Raw genomic sequence first — 19,384 nt, forward strand, 5'->3', positions numbered from 1 at the left:
TCTGGGGAGGGGCTGGGAGGAGGAGACGCAGATGTTTCCTGGGTGGAGGAGCTGGGTGTTGGAACAGTTGATGGTTCTGGTCCTGTTGTCCTGGAAACCCCTGAGGTGGCTGTTGGAAGACTTGCAGTTCCTGGCTGTGATGTGGTCCCTGTGTTTTCTGCAATGGAGTCTGTGGAGGCTGTTGTGGTGGACACATCTGTTGTCACTGTGGGTGTGTTGCTGACACTGGAAGAAGACAAGCTTGTGGACTCACCAGGAGAGGATGCATCTGCTGATATGGTCACTGGCAGAGTGTTTCCATTCAGGGAGGTTGATAGGGTTGATGTGGTCCCCTCTGGGAAAGGGCTAGGTGGAGGAGATGAAGTTGTTTCCTGGGTGGAGGAGCTGGGTGTTGGAACAGTTGATGGTTCTGGTCCTGTTGTTCTGGAAACCCCTGAGGTGGCTGTTGGAAGACTTGCAGTTCCAGGCTGTGATGTGGTCCCTGTGTTTTCTGCAGTGGAGTCTGTGGATGCTGTTGTGGTGGACACCTCTGTTGTCACTGTGGGTGTGCTGCTAACACTGGAAGAGGACAAGCTGGTGGGCTCACCAGGAGGGGATGTCTCTGCTGAAATGGTCACTGGCAGAGTGTTTCCACTCAGGGAGGTTGATAGGGTTGATGCTGTCCTCTCTGGGGAGGGGCTAGGTGGAGGAGATGAAGTTGTTTCCTGGGTGGAGGAGCTGGGTGTTGGAACAGTTTGTGGTTCTGGTCCTGTTGTCCTGGAAACCCCTGAGGTGGCTGTTGGAAGACTTGCAGTTCCAGGCTGTGATGCGGTCCCTGTATTTTCTGCAGTGGAGTCTGTGGATGCTGTTGTGGTGAACACCTCTGTTGTCACTATGGGTGTGCTGCTGACACTGGAAGAGGACAAGCTGGTGGACTCACCAGGAGAGGATGTCTCTGCTGAAATGGTCACTGCCAGAGTGTTTCCACTCAGGAAGGTTGAAAGAGTTGATGTGGTCCCCTCTGGGGAGGGGCTGGGAGGAGGAGACGCAGATGTTTCCTGGGTGGAGGAGCTGGGTGTTGGAACAGTTGATGCTTCTGGTCCTGTTGTTCTGGAAACCCCTGAGGTGGCTGTTGGAAGACTTGCAGTTCCAGGCTGTGATGTGGTCCCTGTGTTTTCTGCAATGGAGTCTGTGGAGTCTGTTGTGGTGGACACCTCAGTTGTCACTGTGGGTGTGCTGCTGACACTGGAAGAGGACAAGCTGGTGGGCTCACCAGGAGAGGATGTCTCTGCTGAAATGGTCACTGGCAGAGTGTTTCCACTCAGGGAGGTTGAAAGAGTTGATGTGGTCCCCTCTGGGGAGGGGCTGGGAGGAGGAGACGCAGATGTTTCCTGGGTGGAGGAGCTGGGTGTTGGAACAGTTGGTGGTTCTGGTCCTGTTGTCCTGGAAACCCCTGAGGTGGATTTTGGAAGACTTGTAGTTCCAAGCTGTGATGTTGCCCCTATGCTTTTTGCTGTGGAGGCTGTCTTGGTGGACTCGTCTGTTGTCGTCGTGGATGGGGTTTTACTACCTGTATGCCATGAAACGGATTGTACTGCTGAAAGAGTTTAAGGAAGGGAGTCACTGATGTGTCATATAAGTTACAAGGACATTTTTAGGCTGGAGTGAGTGTTTAGCTCACTGAAATCAAATTTCTTGACCCAATTTTTTCATTCCATTTTATTTCCCTCTGGAATGTTTACCGTAAGGCTCTAGTCTTTAACCAGTGCTAGGGATTCTACCACAGCGGCCCATCTCTACCTTTAAAGCAAACACAACAAAGGACGTGCAGCCACCTTTTCCCTTTGTAGTTGGCAAATATGCTAATGCAATGGTTATCCCATAGGCATAATTGATCAAGTGCATCTCTTACCTTCCCCATGTGAAGTTTTAAAGCTCAGGTCCCTGTGCTTCAGTCAAATATTCTTTAGTTAAAATAGACACACAGATCATGCAGTTAAAAAAAATTAAAGTTTCCCTATGTCCTATACACTGCCACGGTGATGAGTAGTAGTCTTCTTCTCTTTCATGACCCCTTCTTCTTCTCCTTAATCTAGTACTGATTCCTATCAGTTTTCCTGTTCTACTTATCTTCTAATCTGTTGGGATAAAAATTACCCAGTGCCTAGGAACCCTTGCAGCGAGATAAGGTCTCTAAAGAATGTGGTAAGGAGGGAAATGGAGGGGGGAGATGGCCCCCCTCCTTATTTCCAGTCCTTGTGAGAGGATCTAAATAGAACCATCTTGGTTCTAAAGTAAAGGGATTTACTCCTAAAACGTCAGAAGAAACCCAGTGGGTATGCACCTCATCCTGAATATTCCCCTGCTTGTAGGCATGGACAGCCCTCCATGGTGTCCCCTCCTGCTGCCAAGAAGTGAGGGAGTGACACAATGTCCAAAACCTCTCTATGGAGTTCAAGTTCTTCCTTTGGGATCAATAAACAGTACACTGGGGTATTTTCAGCCCTGGGGTTAAACACAACCCATCCCCTCAAATCTCTCACCCCAGCAAGAGCTCCATGATCCTCTTTTCCTCTCTTCTTTCTCAATTACCCACCTGAAAAGCCCAAGGAGCTTGCCAGCCCAACAGGACCTTCTTTAGAAAGAAGAGGCAGAAAAAATGCTGTGAATGTGCACAGTCATGAGCCATATAAAGACACTTCAGTGGACCGCCTCGAACTGTGGTGGCATGAGGTTGTGACTGATGCTGTAGCCCTCTTTGTTTGAGAGTACTCTGTGGCGTTTGCACAATGATGTGATGACCTAGCAGTGCATTTCTCAGAATGTGTCCTCACCATGAGGAGATGCATGACTGTGAACACCCTCCCCTGCTTAAACTCCTCTGCTAGGGCACCTGGTTACACAGCTTCATTTATTTGGTATAAAGTGATTGAGAGAGTGCACAGTAATACAGGAGAATTTAGGAGGACTCAAGCCAAAGTGCCACTCCCTCCTTCTGGGGACAATGTGAGGACCTAGGGAGCAGGGGGTGAGGAGGGTCTCCTGCCTTATCTTCAGATACATAATTGTCTTGATTTCCTTTTGTTGTCCTTCAGGTGTCTCTGCCATTCGTTGGTCCCCTCTACTTTCAATCTGAACGTCCCCTTCCCACTTCACTTTTTCTTTTTAACTGGAAAGAGGAGTGAATTCTGTTCTATTTTCAAAATCACACAAGGAGGATGTGGCTGAACCCAAAACAAATCTTCATGGGCAGTTTTCCCAAGGCCCCATGTCTCTGTGATGGGCAGTAGGGCAGCGGAGAAGTGAAGCCTGGAGGCCACTAAATTGGGGACCCAAGGTACTTTTAGGGACCCACAGAATGTTTTCATTTACAATAAGAAAGGGAAAAAAATCAACATAAAAATCAATGAATCCGTATGTCAATATGTAAATCAATGGAAGTGTAACTGATGTGATTCTGCAATCTGTATACGGGGTAAAAATGGGAGTTCATAACCCACTTGAATCAAAGTGTGAAATATGATATTCAAGAACTATGTAATGTTTTGAACAACCAATAAAAAAAGAAAATAAATAAAAATAAATAAAATAAGATACACAGACTAAAAAAAAAATCAATGAATCCAGCTTCAATTGTATTAGTGTTTTTTTGTTTGGTTTGTTGGTTTGGGGTTTTTTTTTTTTAACAGAAGAAAGGTGCCGAGGAAGGCAAAATACCTAGGGTCTGAGATGCAGTCCTTAATAGATAAAGAGATAAGGACCATAGAAGTCGTTTGAAAACCATCTAATTTCATTTTTTATTTTCCATTAGTTTGAGCAGCTTGTACTGATGTTTTTCAACAACAACAACAAACAGCTTCCCAAAAGTGAAAGGTTTGTTTAAAAAAATCACAAAGCTGGACTGAGGTTGTGGATCAGCAGTAGTGTTTGCCTTGCACATGTGGGGCACTGGGTTTGATCCTAGCACCACATGGAAAGAAATAAACAAAATAAAGGTATTGTGTCCATCTACCATTAAAAAAAAAAAGTCACAGAGCTAAACTGGGTGTGGTGGTGCACACCTGTAATCCCAGCAACTGAGAAGCTGAGGCAGGAGGATTGCAAGTTCAAGGGCAGCCCCAGCAAGTTTGCAAGACTGTCTCAAAATAAAAAGGGATTTAGCTCAGTGGTAAAGAGCCCCTGGGCTCAATCCCCAGTACTTCCATCAACAACAAAAAAGCAAAAACAAAAACAAACCAAAAAAAATCACAGAGCTAAGTTCTTTCTGATTCAACCCTTAGGTTGATGCTGAGAAATAATCATTATTGTGGTACAACAGCAAACATAGTTTTAACACATTTGCAGTATTTGCTTCTTCATTAAAAATCCTTTTCTATAAAACAAGAGGTGTCATTCTCTTAAGAAATATGAACAGTGAGGCTGAAGCACTGCTCTTTCCTTGGTCAGTGTTGCTTTCTCCAAGGTGACAATAGCCCGTTTTAGAATTCCAGCAGTTGGAAAGTGTGTGTGATGGGGGTTGGATGACAAAGGAAGGTGGAATTTTCTCAGTGCATATTGTATGCATGTGTGGAAATATCACACTGAACCACACCAATACATGTCTACCCTGGGCACATATTCCAAGAGCCCAGTGGATGTCTGAGACCTCTAATAGAACTGAGCCCTACATATACTATCTTATATATACATCCCTATAACAAAGTTTTATTATAAATTAAGCACAGAAAAAGATTAACAATAACTAATAAGAAATAGAATGATACATTGTGATAAGATTTATTTAAAATTTATGAATTGTTCACATCTGGAATTTTCTCTTTTTTTAATATTTATTTTTTAGTTTTCGGCAGACACAACATCTTTGTTGGTACGTGGTGCTGAGGATCGAACCCGGGCCGCACGCATGCCAGGTGAGCGCGCTACCGCTTGAGCCACATCCCCAGCCCCACATCTGGAATTTTCTGAACAGCATTATTTTTAGAGTAAATTAAATTGCTACCTTTTTTAAGTTATAGATGGACACAATACCTTTATTATGTTTGTTTAGTTTTTAATGTGGTGCTAAGGATCAAATCCAGCACCTCATGTGTGCTAGGCAAGCACTCTACCACTGAGCCACAAATTCCTACATTTGTTAAAAAATTTTTAACATTTGTGCCAATCTGGCAGAAAGTTGAGAAATAGGTATACATACTCTAGCCCTATATCCAAATCAGATGTTAATTTAACTAGTCACATTTTGTTTATTTTTTGTTTTTGTGGTGCTAGGGATCAAACCAGGGGCCTCACTCGTGCTAGGCAAGTGCTCTACCACTGAAACACTGATCTAAACTCCAAGCCTCTCAAACTTTTTTTTTGTACTGAGGATTGAATCTAGGGATGTTCTACCAGTGCATCTTGAGCCCTTTTTATTTTATTTTGAGACAGGGTCTCACCAAGTCGCCTACACTGGCCTCAAACTTATAGTCCTCCTGCCTCAGCTCTCCAAGTCACTGGAATTACAGGTGTACACCACTACCCCCAGCTTTTTTTTAACCTCATTGCTCACAGGAGGAAGTTCACAGGGAGATGAACTCCCAGGGAAGAATTTAGGTTCAAGTCCAGTTCCTATAGTTGACTGTAATTCCAGCACTTTCTCTTCTTAAGAGAGTCATTTAGACTTTCAAGTGAGTGGGAGTGATTATGAATCAGCTCTGAGTATTAAGAAAGAAGTGACTCACTTGATTGTGTACTTTCATTAATAATAACTATTTCCTAGAGACACACTTCCAAGCGGACTAAACAAAGACATGGATTGAAAATAGAATTAATGTAGCCCAAAGTTGGGATTCTCTTTTCCTAAGATAAAATAACCAACCTCCTGGCAAAGTTAAGAGAGAAAGAAATGAAAGGGAAAGGAGGAAATAGGGAAGGAGGAATATGGATAAGAAAAGAAAAGACAATTAATAGGAATTTTAAAAGGGGGATATAGCTTCATAAAAAAAAGTTTAAGAAAGATAATGCTCTGATGAATTTATAAAAATGTAAAACTTGAACGAATTGAACATTTTTTTAAATTTACAATTTATCAAATTTGGACTCAGAAAACCCAGATATAAACTATTATAAGGGGCAGGAAATATAGTGCAGGGGACAGAGCACTTGCCTAGCATGTGCCAAGTACTGGGTTCAAACCCCAGAACAAAACAAAAATAAAAACCAACAAAAAACACCCAAAATAAGCTATTTTAAATTGCCAGCACTTTAAAAAAAAAGAATCTAGGGGTCTGGAGGTGAAGGTCAGTAATACAGAACATCCTAGAGGTCCTGGATTCAATTTCTATCATCACCAAAAAAAAAAAAAAAAAAGAAAAAAGAAAGAAAAGAAAAAAGAAAAAGAAAGAAAAGAAATAAAAAAGAGAATCTATCTTCCTCCCAAAATAGATAGAACAAGATAATTTTATAGGCAATTCAATTTTAATTTTATACTAACTCTCCCAGAGTTTTGAAAAACACTAGCTCCTTGTCTAATGTTATGATGTTAATATAACGTTAGTACACAAACCAAACAAAGACAGAATAAGAAAGGAAAACTATGGATTGATTATCAGTGATAATATACATTGAAACATTGTAAACAAAATATCAGCAAGCCAAATCTAATATTGGATTTTGAAACGGTATACTTGGATCAAACTCAGTTTAAACCAGAAATGCAAGATAAATATAAGACTTGTTGATGTATGTCACCAAATAAACAGAATGGAGGGAAAACCTGATTATCCAGCAGATACAGGAAAGGTACTTGATAAAAGTCAACACTCATTCCTATTACAAGTCCTAGCAAGTGAAAAATACAAGTTAACTCCCTTGACCTCATCAACAATATCAATCAAAAGCCCATGATAAACATAATACTTAACCACTGGAAATATTTTCTTTAAAATCTGGAATAAAACCCAGATATCAGTGTTCACTGCTTAATTTTAAAGGCATCCAGTGTTTCATAGGCATCAACATTGATTGGCTGGAGGTGTGGCTTTGCCTAATGAGTGCAAAGCCCTAGGTTTGAACCTCAGCAACACCAAACAAAACAAAATATGGCACAAACATTAGGTTGGAGCTGCTAGGCAGTGCAATAAGACAGGAATAATAAACAAAAGACATGAGAATTTCATTTTCCCATGGAAAGAAAGAAACAAATATATGAATATTTGCCAATAATATAATAATTTACATAAGAAAGTCTCTTAAAGCTGGGGGTGTAGCTTAGAGGGAGATGGCAAAGCACTTGCCTAGCATGCATGAGAACTTAAGTTGAAGACCCAGCACCATGAAAAGAAAAAAAAAACAATAAACAAAGAAAGCCTCTTAATTTTATTAATTGTAATCAAATTTCCATATTAATGATCAGATTTTTTTAAATAGCTGCATTCCTATACATCAGTGAAAGAAAACAATATTTTGAAAACTATGATATTTATGATAGTGACAAAATATAAAGAATTTAAGAATAAGTCTAATAAAAGATGAGCTTCATCTTTATAGACAAAGTTATGTAACTTCAATTGAAATACACTAAACAAAGTATTATATACATGTTAGAAAATATAGATAATTAAAGGACCAAAATTCCATAATCTCACTACCCAGACAACAACATTGTTTTTTTCTTCCAAGATTTTCCCTATACTTTAAAAATACACGTGGTTTTGCTGGGCATAGTGGCACATGTCTGTAATCCCAGAGGCTCCAGTGGCTGAGGCAGGAGGATTGCAAGTTCAAAGCCAGCCTCAGTGAGACCCTCAGCAACTTAGCAAGACCCTGTCTCAAAATCAAAAGTCAAAAGGGCTGGGGATGTAGGTCAATGGTTAAGCACCGCTGGGTTCAATCCCTGATACCATAAAAAATTATATATATATATGAACTTACCCACTATATACAATTTTAACTTTACTTGATATCACTGAGGATTTTTTTGTGTTATTATTCTTGTGAACATAGCCCAAGTAGAGACCAATCTTTTATGTCTTAGATGACAGTTCTTTTCCCTGCCCCATTTTGGAGGCCTGGAAGAGCCGGCTCAGGGGGCTGGGTGAGCTCAACCCAAAAGCAAGAACTTTGGTGTTGGATGAAAACTCTCTATATTGAGCTCTGAAGGCATCCCCCCATCCCCTCCCCATTCTTAATAAAGCCATTCCCCTATCTGGAAACTTCCATTGCCAAATTTCCATGTCCCTGCAAATAGGAGCACATCCTATAGCATGCTGACCTCTCTGTGAAAAAAATGTGAGCTCAGGATCATGAGCATGCTACTGTTTCTGGCTTGCGAGTTTTCCCCCAGTAAACCTTGCTTTATGCTTATTTCATTTGTTGCTGGTATGAACAGCTAGTATGATAGTATGAACTGGTATGTGCACTTGTGCACGCACATATGCATGAGTGCACGCGCGCACGCGCGCGTCTGTGTGTGTGTGTGTGTTTATCTATGCCCCTATGGAACACTGGATGCAGCCCTTCAAATATTAAATATCTGTAATGATGCTGATCAGATGAACTGAAATGAGCCTGTAGACAAATTTAACATTGAAGAAGGGAAAAACGTTAAATAAATATTCCACCATAGGGAAAGCTTATAATTAACTTATTCCTGGACATTTAGGCTGTTTTCAGTATATTGCTATTTATAAATAAAGCTTTGATGACTGTCTTCGTGGGTAATGTTCTGTTTGGCTTTCATTATTTCAGCTCACTTCCTTAATGTAAATTTTTGTTGGTAGAATTAGGCTAACACTGTTAGACAAATTTTTGTGTTATTCATACCCTCTGACAAATTTCTTTGCAGAAAGGCTGTGCCCATTTCCAGTCCCACTGGCTGTGTATGAGGCGTCCCAGTCGCCCAGTCTCCCCTCCCTCTGAGAATCTCTTTGCTTTGCAGTTCTGATTTTAAATCTTGCCAAACCAGGCAGTGACCTGGCAGTCCTCCTTTCAAATGTTTATTTAAAGAACTTTCTAATCAAGATTGATTGATTAGAGTTTCCTGCTCCTGCAGACAGGAAGGCCAGGAAGCCAGTGCATGTTAATGACAGTTTTGTCTTGGGAGTAGGCGCAACATCTCTGTATATCTATGGGGCTTGTTGTGAGGAGGAAGGGATTTTCATTGAGCACAACAAAACTTCAGTTACTGTATTTTTCTTTCACTACTGTTTGAACAATAAATCTTGAGCTACTCCTTCAACAGATTATTCAGCTGTTTAAGAAAACAGTTTGCAGATTACTCAATCTACTAATCTTAAATAGATTATTCTTAGTTAAGAAACACTGGTGAGGTGGGAGGACGGGAGGGAAAGGGGGATTATGAACCAAAATTGAATTCCATACATGTGTGAATTTGTCGAGATGAACCCAATGATTATGTAAAACTATAAAGCTCTAATTAAACACTGGTGAGGTAGAGTTCTTTTTGGTAAGAATAGTCCTAAAAAGATAGGATGAATCAGAATCCCTGGGGAAGTTTATAAAAATGCATCCTTGGGCTGACCTTGAGAGTCTAATTTCATTCTTATGGGGTGAGGCCAGGAATACGTATTTTAACAGATGCCCAGGGTGATTCTGATAAGGTGGTCTACTATGGACCACATGCTGCCTTTAAAATAAACTGATAGCCTCTGTTTTTTAAAATGTTCTTAGGGACTGGGGATGTAGCTCAGTGGCAGAGCATGTGCTGAGCATGTGCCTGGCCCTGAGTTTGGTCCCCAGCACCAAAACCAAACGAAGCAAAACGATACCACCACCAAAAACCAGTGAAATGTTTGTAAACTAATGCTGTCTTACTGGAGTTGAAAGGCACAGAAAGTCAGGGTCTTGATCAAGTTGTGTTCTGAAAAATACGCTCACTCAGCCTTGTGCCCGCTGCTCTAGCATTGCCAGAACGCACCGACCTTGTCTTTTCCCAGAGTGCAAGTCAGGCTTCGCAAGTTCCAGCCATGGTTAGACAGCTGCAGCTTGTTTATCTCACTCTGGCCAAATGCAGAGCAGAGAGCAGGAGAGCTGACTGTCAGGAGTTGCTATTTGAGAGAAAGAGACCCATCCTCTCCCCTCCTCTCTTCTCACTTCCCATGACACAACATCGTATAAGCTGTGAACCTTGATCTCCTTCCAGTCCTGGAACCCTCTCAACAGGAAACCCTTCTGAGTTCTCCAGGTCCCTGTCTCATTTTAGGAAAGAGGTTACATCTCCACTCAAAGGCTGTCCCCTCCTTAGTGTCCTGACTGCTCTCCTTCCCTCCTTCCTGATGGCCTCATCCATCAGTTCTCTTGTCCCAGTATCTCTCTGCGTCGCCCCTTCTCTTCCACCAACAATCACACAGTTAGGTCTCTTTAGAGACTTTTGCAGTCCTGATTTTAAATCTCGCCAAACAGGGCGGTAAGCTAGCAATCTTTCTTTCAAATGTTTATTTGAAGAACTTTCTAATCACGATGGATTGATTAGAGTCTCCTGCTGCAGCAGATAGGAAGGCAAGGGAACGAGGGCACATTGAAGATGCAGTTTTATTGTCTGGGGAGTAGCGCACCTTCCCTAAATCTATAGGCTTGATGTGAGGAGAAAGGGATTTTCATTGACTATAACTAAACTGCAGTTGTCAATGAACATCTATCATTCATCTTGTCCCTCCTTGTTCCTATCTTTGGTTTCCCCCTTAAGCATCTTGAAAGAGCTGCTGACACCCCCCACCTCTTCTTCATCCTGCCCTCCTGTCACTCACCCTCTACCTCAGTTAGATCACTGATGTCCAGGTGACTGTCCTTCCTAATCACCCAGAATAATTGAATAATCAGGCTTCTCTCTCTATGTAACATCTGGACTCTTCCGTTCATTCATTTAAGAAATATTTCTGCAGCACCCATCTCAACATTCTCCCCTTGGCTGGTGTCCCCTGGCATCGCAGGGTATCACCCTCTGGGAAGCAGAATGATTCGTGATTCTTGCCTCTGCTCCACTTTTCCACTTCTGCTCCGTGTGCTTTTTTCTTCCCTTTACCACCCCCCACCGTGCTTCTGGGTGACATCTTCCGCCCTCTCTCCTGCTCCCCTATTTCCGGCTATATCGAACTATCTTCAAGCCTTACACATCTATGATTCTTCCTGACTTCTCGCGCACAACCCAGACTCACCTTCCAGGGACTTTCTGCCTCTCGTCCAGTGAAACATGCCCAGGTTGACTGCTTCTCCCACCTTCCTTCAACAGTATTTATAATTGTACCAACTGTCCCGCAGATGCCCAGGCCAGAAACCTCTGAGTCATCTTTAATTCCTTCCTCTTCCCTGTCCCCAACATCATAGTTTGGCACCAACTATTTCTCAGCCAAATTATCTCTCCCATCACTTTGCTGTTCATTCTTGTTACTCTGAAGCCTCACCCTCTTAATTGTGCCTCCTGATTCCGGTTCTCTCACCCCTGTTTATTGTTTGGATGTGGTTTGAGTTTGTCCCCCAGAGCTTCATCTGTTGGTGGCTTGGCCCTCATGTGGTGGTGGGACCCCAAAGTGGTGGGGCCTAATGGGAGGTCCTTAGGTCAATGGAGATGTGCCATTGGAAGGGACCATGAGACCCTAGTCACTCTATGGCTTCCAATTTGGGCAATATGATTGCTCATTCCCATAAGCTCCCACTCTTCCACCATGAGGTCCTCACCAGAGCATGCACCTTTCTTCCCAAACTGTAAGCTAAATAAACCTCTTTTCTTTATAAAGTTAGCCTGCCTCGGGTATTTCATTATAGTAATTCAAAGTTTACTAGTACACCCCACTCCAAATTTCTATCACACCACTTCTGGGTTGATCCTTGATTACAGGGACCAAGGAGGGGAGTTTTTTCTATCATCTCCTTAGCAAGGAGTCCTTAGAAGTGGCCTGAATTACCTGCCCTGGAAAGCAGCTGCTTAGATCCTGAGGGCATGGGTCTGGTTGACTCATCTGTGCCATGGAGACTGGTGTTAGAACTGCTCCTCTCACTCCCTTATGACTGTGATAGCAGTGCCAGAAACCAGAGTCCCAGAGCCATTCTCATCAGAGACAGACCACTCTCGATGGCTGTCCTTCCTCTGGTTGTGGCTGAGAGAGTGCCTAAGAGTCCTCTGAGTAGGTCTGTCTGCAGAAGAAATGAGCACTACCAAGACATATCCACACTGTAGACAGTTTCCCTGGGAGACATCGCCTTCACTCTGAGTTCCTGAGTGGAGACCGCCTTTTGTGATTAATTAGTCCATACATCCGTAGGCACATTTTGACCCAGTGGATAATAGAAATGTTAATCTCTCATATTTGTACAGTGCTTTATAGCTGATCTCACTAATGGTGGCCCCACTTCACAGGTAAGGGAACAGATTTGGAGAAGCCCAGCAACTTGCCTAACATCATATATCTGACAAGCAGCGGGGCTGACTCCAGGGTAAGAGCCAAGGTGCTAGGAGGTCAGCTGTTGCCCAGCCTCGGGCACTAAGCAGGTGGAGAGTTGAAATCAAGATGGAGCAATGGTGACCGACCTGCCCCAAGTTCTTAGCCTGCCACATGCAGAGAGGTCTAAGGACAAGTCTGGCTCATTTTCAGGAGCAAATGATGACACTGAGCTATTTCTTGCCTATTTTATTGGTATTTACTTTCTCTGAGGATGAATTGTGAGTTGTGCAGTGAATTGTGATGGCTGTTGACCCCTTGGGGTGACGAGACCCCCTACGGGATGACACGTGTGTGATACACTCTAAAACAGAAATTCTTGAGAAATGCCATCAGCATCATCTCACCTGTGATGGTGAGGGAGGGAGAGACCTTCCTCAAACCTGAGTCCCTGAAACCTCGTCTGGTCTCTGCCACCACTTGTGTCAGAAAGCCCTCAGCAAGGTGGCTACTTTTCTCCCTTGAACTGTGCCTCTCAGGATGGCAAAGTTGGCATTGCTCCCCACATCCCATAAGGGGCCCTCTGGTGACTCACAGTTGTGAGAAGGTGAGGGGGGTGTTGTTGATTCAGGAGGAGGAGTGGTGGCCATGGTAATGATGAGGATGAGAGATAACATTCCTTCCTCCTAAAGAGACAGCCAGCCTGCACCCTGTGTGTGCTGTGCGCCGAGCTTATTCTTAGTGCCTGATCTGTTTGTCATGAGTTTTTCCTGGAATCAGAGGTGAGGAACCCATAAACCATATCTCCTTCTCTGCTGCTCTTTCTAGATTGGTGGGGCTCTTTTCAGCCCTGCCTAAAGTAGGGAAGAGCCCAAGAAAAGCACTTGAGGAGGAAACATATTCACACATGAGCATCAGGTATCCTGATGTGAAGAGATTGAGGGACCTGCAGCCCCGGGTGAGGAGCCAAGGGCTATTCCTGTATCAGCCTCAGAATCACCTGTGACCAGTGTTGTGTCTGTTGTTACATATTTTTCCCCTATTGCTCCTAAAATGCAGGAGAAGGTAATACACTAACTGGTCGAGCCCTTGGAGTGTGCCTGGCATAGAGGAATAAACTCGTAAACATCTGTTGAGTGAATGAACTCAGATGTCTCCAAATCCTGGTTTCTGGTTCCTTCACCTGAGATTGGAAGGAGGATGAGGTTGCATCTGTTTCTCCCGTAACTGCCATGGTGGTCCCAAGACCAGCAGGAGCTGATCTGACAGTTATGGTCTGAAAGATGTGACTACCACCATCGCAGACAATAACCAAGCTTCCAAGGGCAACCCAAGGTTAGGAGGGTGTGCCCATTGGGAGCCAGGAGAGATGAGCTCCAAAACCAAGATGGTGGAGACTGGAGATCAAACTTTCCCTAAGGAGAAGGAGGTGTGAGGGAAAGGAGGAAGTGGGGGCTGGGTTGGGATGCAGTGGTTACAGCTGGGAATTTGTGTTTCTTGACTTGTCCTGAAACTTATAGAGCTATCATCAGGGTAGCCAAGGTGCTGCCACACCACAAGCTGAGAGAATGAAGTCCAGTGACCTGTGACAGTATCCAAGGTGAAGAATCTCTGGTTGACAGGCATTGTTGGGTATGACTTTAGCAAGAATATTTGGAAAGAAGAGGTGAAGTTATTGCCTTAAAGTCAGCCTAGAAGGGTGAATTTTAAATTATTTTCCCTGATGTTATTGACATAAACTTTTTTCTTTTTTATACCAGGGATTGAACCCAGGGATACTTAAACAATGAGCTACATCCCCAGCCCTTTTTTAGATTTATCTATAGACAGGGTCTCCCTGAGTTGCTCAGTGCCTCGTTAAGTTGCTGAGCTTGGCTTTGAACTTGCAATCCTGCTATTTCAGCCTCCCAAGCTTCTGGGATTACAGGTGTGCACCACTAAACTTAAAGATCATCAGGTCAACCTGATGATCATCCTACCTATTGAGGAAAAAGAAGGGGAGCTTGGGAGAGCTGGGAAGATGTCACTGATATTTCTGGTACTCCAAGACCACATGGAGACATGGAGTGCTTAAGAGGATGGGATCTAGAGTTAGACTGACCAGCATTGCTGTAGGACTTGGGTAAGTTACTTGACTTGGTTCAATACGTTCTGCTTTACATGATTGTCTTGTCTCTGCAAAGTTCTGAGGTCCTGGCACTCAACAATCCTTGGGGCTGTGTCCTTACTAGAGCAGAACCTCTGCTTGCTGTTGGTTTTACACCTTCCAGACATCTGTAGCTGCCACCCGGCCATGCATGCCACAGCATCTTCTGCGTGGGTGCCCATGTGGCTCCTAACTGGTCTCCCATCTCACCCTTGCCCCCTTCCAATCCATTTTCCTCACAGTTTCCAGAGTGATCATTCCAAAGTTCACTTCAAAGATTATTAGGACACCTGAACACCTCCCTCCTTAACCTAAAACCCCTCACTGTCTGCAGGGGAGTTACTTAAAGTCCATAATCCATTCCTCCCCTTACAAGGCCCTGCACACTTTAGCACCTGCCTACCTCTTTTTACCTGCTACATGAGCTTTTCCCCTGCCTGCTTGTGCCTGGTGCATCCTCCCCAGCTCCCTCCTCAGCCTTCAGTCTCAGTTCACAGTCTCAGTTCGCACTTCCTGAAGAGAGGCCCTCCCGGACTCACCCATCTAAACATAGCCCCATTTACTGTCATTGCACCCTGTGCTTGTTCCACACAGCTCTGGCTGCATTTGCAGTTGGGAACTTGTCTATAATTATCGATGTCTGTTAATATATGGCACGATCTTAGCTCCAGAAGGCTGGGCCATATTTATTTCATTCTTCACTGTGTATATACAGAGCAATGTCAGATGCATGGTAGATGTTTTTGAATTAATAAATGAATGAATGAATGACTCGCTCAGAAGGGGGTGTTTCTGTTTTTCCCTCCAAGAATGGGCTAGGCTGGTCTGGAAGTTTGTTTGTGGAAAGCTATGCACTGCCGTGGAAACCTGGATTCAAGAGACCTAGATTCTAGTCCCAGTAGTCCCACTTCCAGGTCATGTGATCTTAAACAGGTCACTTAGAGAGCTTTGGGAGGCAGGGACCAGGACTTACCCTGGCACAAGTAGAAGTCCTGCAAGTGAATGAATAACTCAAAAGTGTGAGCTCTTTCTTCTTCTGAATTCCCCCAATCCATTGTCAACTGGACTTTGGGAACCCAAACCACAACGGAAGTTGGAGTATTTATATAGTCAATGTGTACAGCAGAGATGCCTACAATGCAGACAGATGACCCCCAAGAACACGATTACCATTGTGGAGGCCTCTTGAGGAACACTTCAGAGTCTCAGGGAAAAGACCTAAAAAATTCAATTCATTTTGATTTACAACTCAGCATGTGCCAGGGAGTTAACTTAGCCTAAGAGAAAGAAAGATGTATATCTGAGGCAAAAGGTTGAAACATTGGAGGAGACCTGGCCTATGGGGTCTCAGTTCTGGCCCAAAGAGAAGCAGATCCAAGGGCTGCACAAGGAGCCTATGGAAGTATTGAACACTCCGGGAAACCAGAGAACAGACGCGGTGGCAAAAACACTTATGTGAGCACATAAAAGGCCAATTGCTTCTCAGCCTGTCCTGGCAATGGAGGAACAAGCATTCATATGTCAAATAACAGTAACAGGCCAATCTCTGCCCCAAGCTGAGCCCAGATACCACGGTGTACGGGCGATTGCTGGGCAGGGAGCCAGGAAACAGAGCTGTCAGCTCAAGCGTGCCTCTGCTCAATGGCTACGGTTGGTATTCAGGGTCAGTTCACAGTAAGCCACATTCCAAATAAACCAAGCCACAGGAAGGAAGGGGTGGCTCTGGAGAGGTGCAAGCTCCTTGGGTAAATGAATGTGCCCTGAGACAACAGAGGTTCCCACTCCATTCCTGATCCCTCCTTGCCCCACGCCTCCCTGTTCTGAAATGAAGTGGCCCCTCTCCATGAAGTTTGCAAGGCTTTTCCACCTTATACCAGATGTGGAATAGTTTATCCCCATAACATCTCTGTGTCAGCCCTTTCCCATTCGGTTTGTTTTGCCATTGAGACCCTGAGACTTCAGAGCTAACGGGACTTTACCTGGTCTCCCTGGTAAAGTGGCAATAAGTGGCAATATTGATGCTAGTCTCTGATTTTAAGATCCTGCTCTTCATTGAGCCATGGACCTGTATTTGGGTGATTTTTCTTAACAGGACCTCTTGTCCAGGAATGCTCTCCTTTTGGGTGTCCCTGACACAAAGAGGGTTTCCTACAAGGATGGGGACAGAAGTACAGGTTTGGGGGCCCTGGGTGGCAGATTGGGAGGCCTCTCCCAGACTGACTGACAAGGAGGTTCTCTGAGAAAAGGCCTTCAGGACCCTGTCCCTCTGGGTCCCCTGTAGCTGTGGGTCTCCTCCCCACCCTCTACCTGCTACAACTCCCTAACCTGATTGTGGCCACTCAGGGTGGCAGCCTCTCCTCAGTGACTGGGCCACTGATAATCCTGGAGATGGAGGCTTATGCCAGACCAGCTTCCTAACTGTGAGGCAAAGAAGTAGAACGGCTGGGCTTCCTCTAAGTCATTATGCTTCAGCCACCAGGGGCCACTGTGTTTCTGCTTGCTCCTTGTCCAGCCCACCTATGTCCACCCCGTTTTCCAACCTTCACCCTGGAGAGCCAGGGCTTTCCCTGAAGGAAGCCCTTCACATGGCACTTCCTTCACAGAAACCCGGGGTTTCCCTGTGGCCCAAGGAGCCTCCCAGAGGAGGCTCTAACAACTGCCTCAGAGGTGACCCAGGCTTGAGAGGGTTCTGCCAGCAAGTGTGAAAGCAGAGCCTGGACTCGACCCCCCCCCAGGGACCCCCAAGGAACAGAACTGACAGGCCCCTGAGCCCCTAGAAGCTTTCCCAAGCTATATGACTCACTGCCTGTCTTAGAGGCTGCTTTCCCTCACCAAGGCGCTCAGGCGCCATCTCAAGCATCATTCCCACCTACTCTTGTGGCCTTGCTCCCTGTGGTCCCCTTTAGCAGTAGACAGGTTTTGGAGCTCCCGGGCCTGGCCACATCTCTTCAGGTCATTATGGGGATGTGCTGCCACCTCATCATCCTTCCCTCCTTCTCTGGGTCCTGCCTTTCTGTTTTTCCGGCTCATTCCTACCCTACTTCTTGCCCCTAGGGATCTTCTCTGCAGACCCCACTTCCTGGCTTCTCCTGAGTTTGATGACCCTAGCACTTCAAGGCTGCATGCAGAGTTGGTACCTAACGCTTTTAGAGTTGACTTTAAATCACAGAATGTCAAAATTTAAGAACCAGGCTAGAGGTGTAGCTCAGTGGCAGAGTGTGCGCTTAACATGGGTTCAATTCCTAGCACAACCAACCAACAAACTTAGGAACCTTGGGGCCAGGGTCATATCATTCACCACACTGCTTTTAACACAGGAGAAGCAAGGCCTCAGGAGCTTGGATAGGAACTGGTCACAGGGACCAGGACAGTTAGCAGTAAAGCCAAGGCGTGACCCAGGGCTCCTGAATTCAAGCTGCCACCACACACACATACACACACACACACATACAACACGGCCCTGAGAGTCAGTTTCCATGGCAACTCCTTCTTCCCTGTCCTCAGGAGAAGCCCCTGAGTGGCTGGCCATGGCTGGCTCTTCTGGCCTCCATTTCTTCACTGTATATGAGGAGGTTGAGGTTTGTGGAGGTGGGGTTTGTTTTATTTGCTCTTAGCCAAGCCCTTAAAAATTTCAAGGAAGGCAGAAATTCCACTTTACCAGCCCAGTGTCTCTTACTATCTGTAGAGTGTGTGATTCTTCCCCAGGCCTGTGAGGTGGGAAAGGACTTTGGTTTGGGGTCTGACACCTCACACTCTCCTGGACTCTAGATCCTCCCAGAAGGCTCAGGTGACCAGAAACAGAACAAAACCTCATCCTGGAGCTAGAGGGGCAGCCTGGAAAGTGGCTGGAAGAGAACTGGGGGACCCAGAGGGGCACATCCCCAACAGGCCTTGTGCCTACCCCACCCTCTGCTATGTTCATGGTGGGGAAGGGGATATGCAGGAGGCCAAGGCCAATGCCAGGGCATTAGCCCAAGAGGAGGCTTGTCAATCCAAGGTCAGGTCAACCAGTCGACCATCCCTTGATTCGTACATTTCTCACGTCTTGTCCCCTGAATTGATATCTTTATATGGGCTTTTCTTCCATTTCTGTCACCAGCTTTCCTGATTTTTAATCATAGTTTCTCCTCGACACTGTCTCTACCCCTGGCTGTTGCTCTGCCTATTGCTCTGTGCAAAATAAGCCCAGCTCCCTCCGTGAGCTCCCCAAATCAGACCACCCTCTGCCCACCCCCAGACATCTCTGCTTCTCTCTGCTGGTGTCTTTTCTGTGTCTTTCTAGTGTTCTCCCCTATCTTGTCCCACCTCTGCCCATCCACACACCTCTCTCTCTTTCCCTCCCTCCCTCTCTCTCTCTCTTTCTGACAGGTCCCGGCTTCCCTGATGGGACCTTGAAGTCCTCTTCCCCTGCCCACCCCCCATGCTTCCCCAGGTGCATTACTTACTTATGTTGGTGTCCGCTGGCCCAAGGAGGCAGGAGCACAGGAGCACCCAGGGGAAACTCCTCCAGTGGGCCCCCTTCATGGTTCCAGAAAGAGTCCCTCAGGCCTCCCTGGAGAAAGCTCCCCAGCACAGAAGCAGCAGCGCGAGGAGCAGAGCCGAGCCTGTCCCCACTGGCTGCTGGCCTCAAACAGGTGTACTTCCCTGAAGGGGCCAGAGTGAGTACCAGGGAAGAGGACAAAAGAAGGCGGGGCCCAGTGCCAATCACCCTTGCCTGGTCTTTTCTTTCCTCAATCTCCACCTTCTTCCCCCACCAGGAAAAAATTACCCATACACCCATTGCTCTGCTCCTCACCCTGAGCCAAGGTAGGGGGTTGCGGGGGGAGGGACATGTGAGGAAAGAGAAACTAGACGTACTGGAAATGAGCTGGGCACCCTCTTGCTG

At 45.3% G+C, this 19,384-nt stretch overlaps 1 protein-coding gene across 1 annotated transcript in view; it reads right to left on the bottom strand.

The window, feature by feature from the left end:
- The window catches only part of MUC4 (mucin 4, cell surface associated), a gene marked incomplete at both ends in the record, with an annotated part of 49,802 nt that extends 30,779 nt beyond the window's left edge, over window positions 1-19,023 (bottom strand). Inside the window, one exon of the mRNA XM_081301966.1 lies at window positions 18,945-19,023. Coding sequence (XP_081158092.1) covers window positions 18,945-19,023 — 79 coding nt within the window. The remainder of the gene's footprint in view (window positions 1-18,944) is intronic.
- Between the last annotated feature and the right edge of the window lie 361 nt (window positions 19,024-19,384).

Source organism: Spermophilus citellus (genome assembly GCF_964194105.1).
Source record: "Spermophilus citellus genome assembly, chromosome: 7".
Taxonomy (NCBI): Eukaryota; Metazoa; Chordata; class Mammalia; order Rodentia; family Sciuridae; genus Spermophilus; species Spermophilus citellus.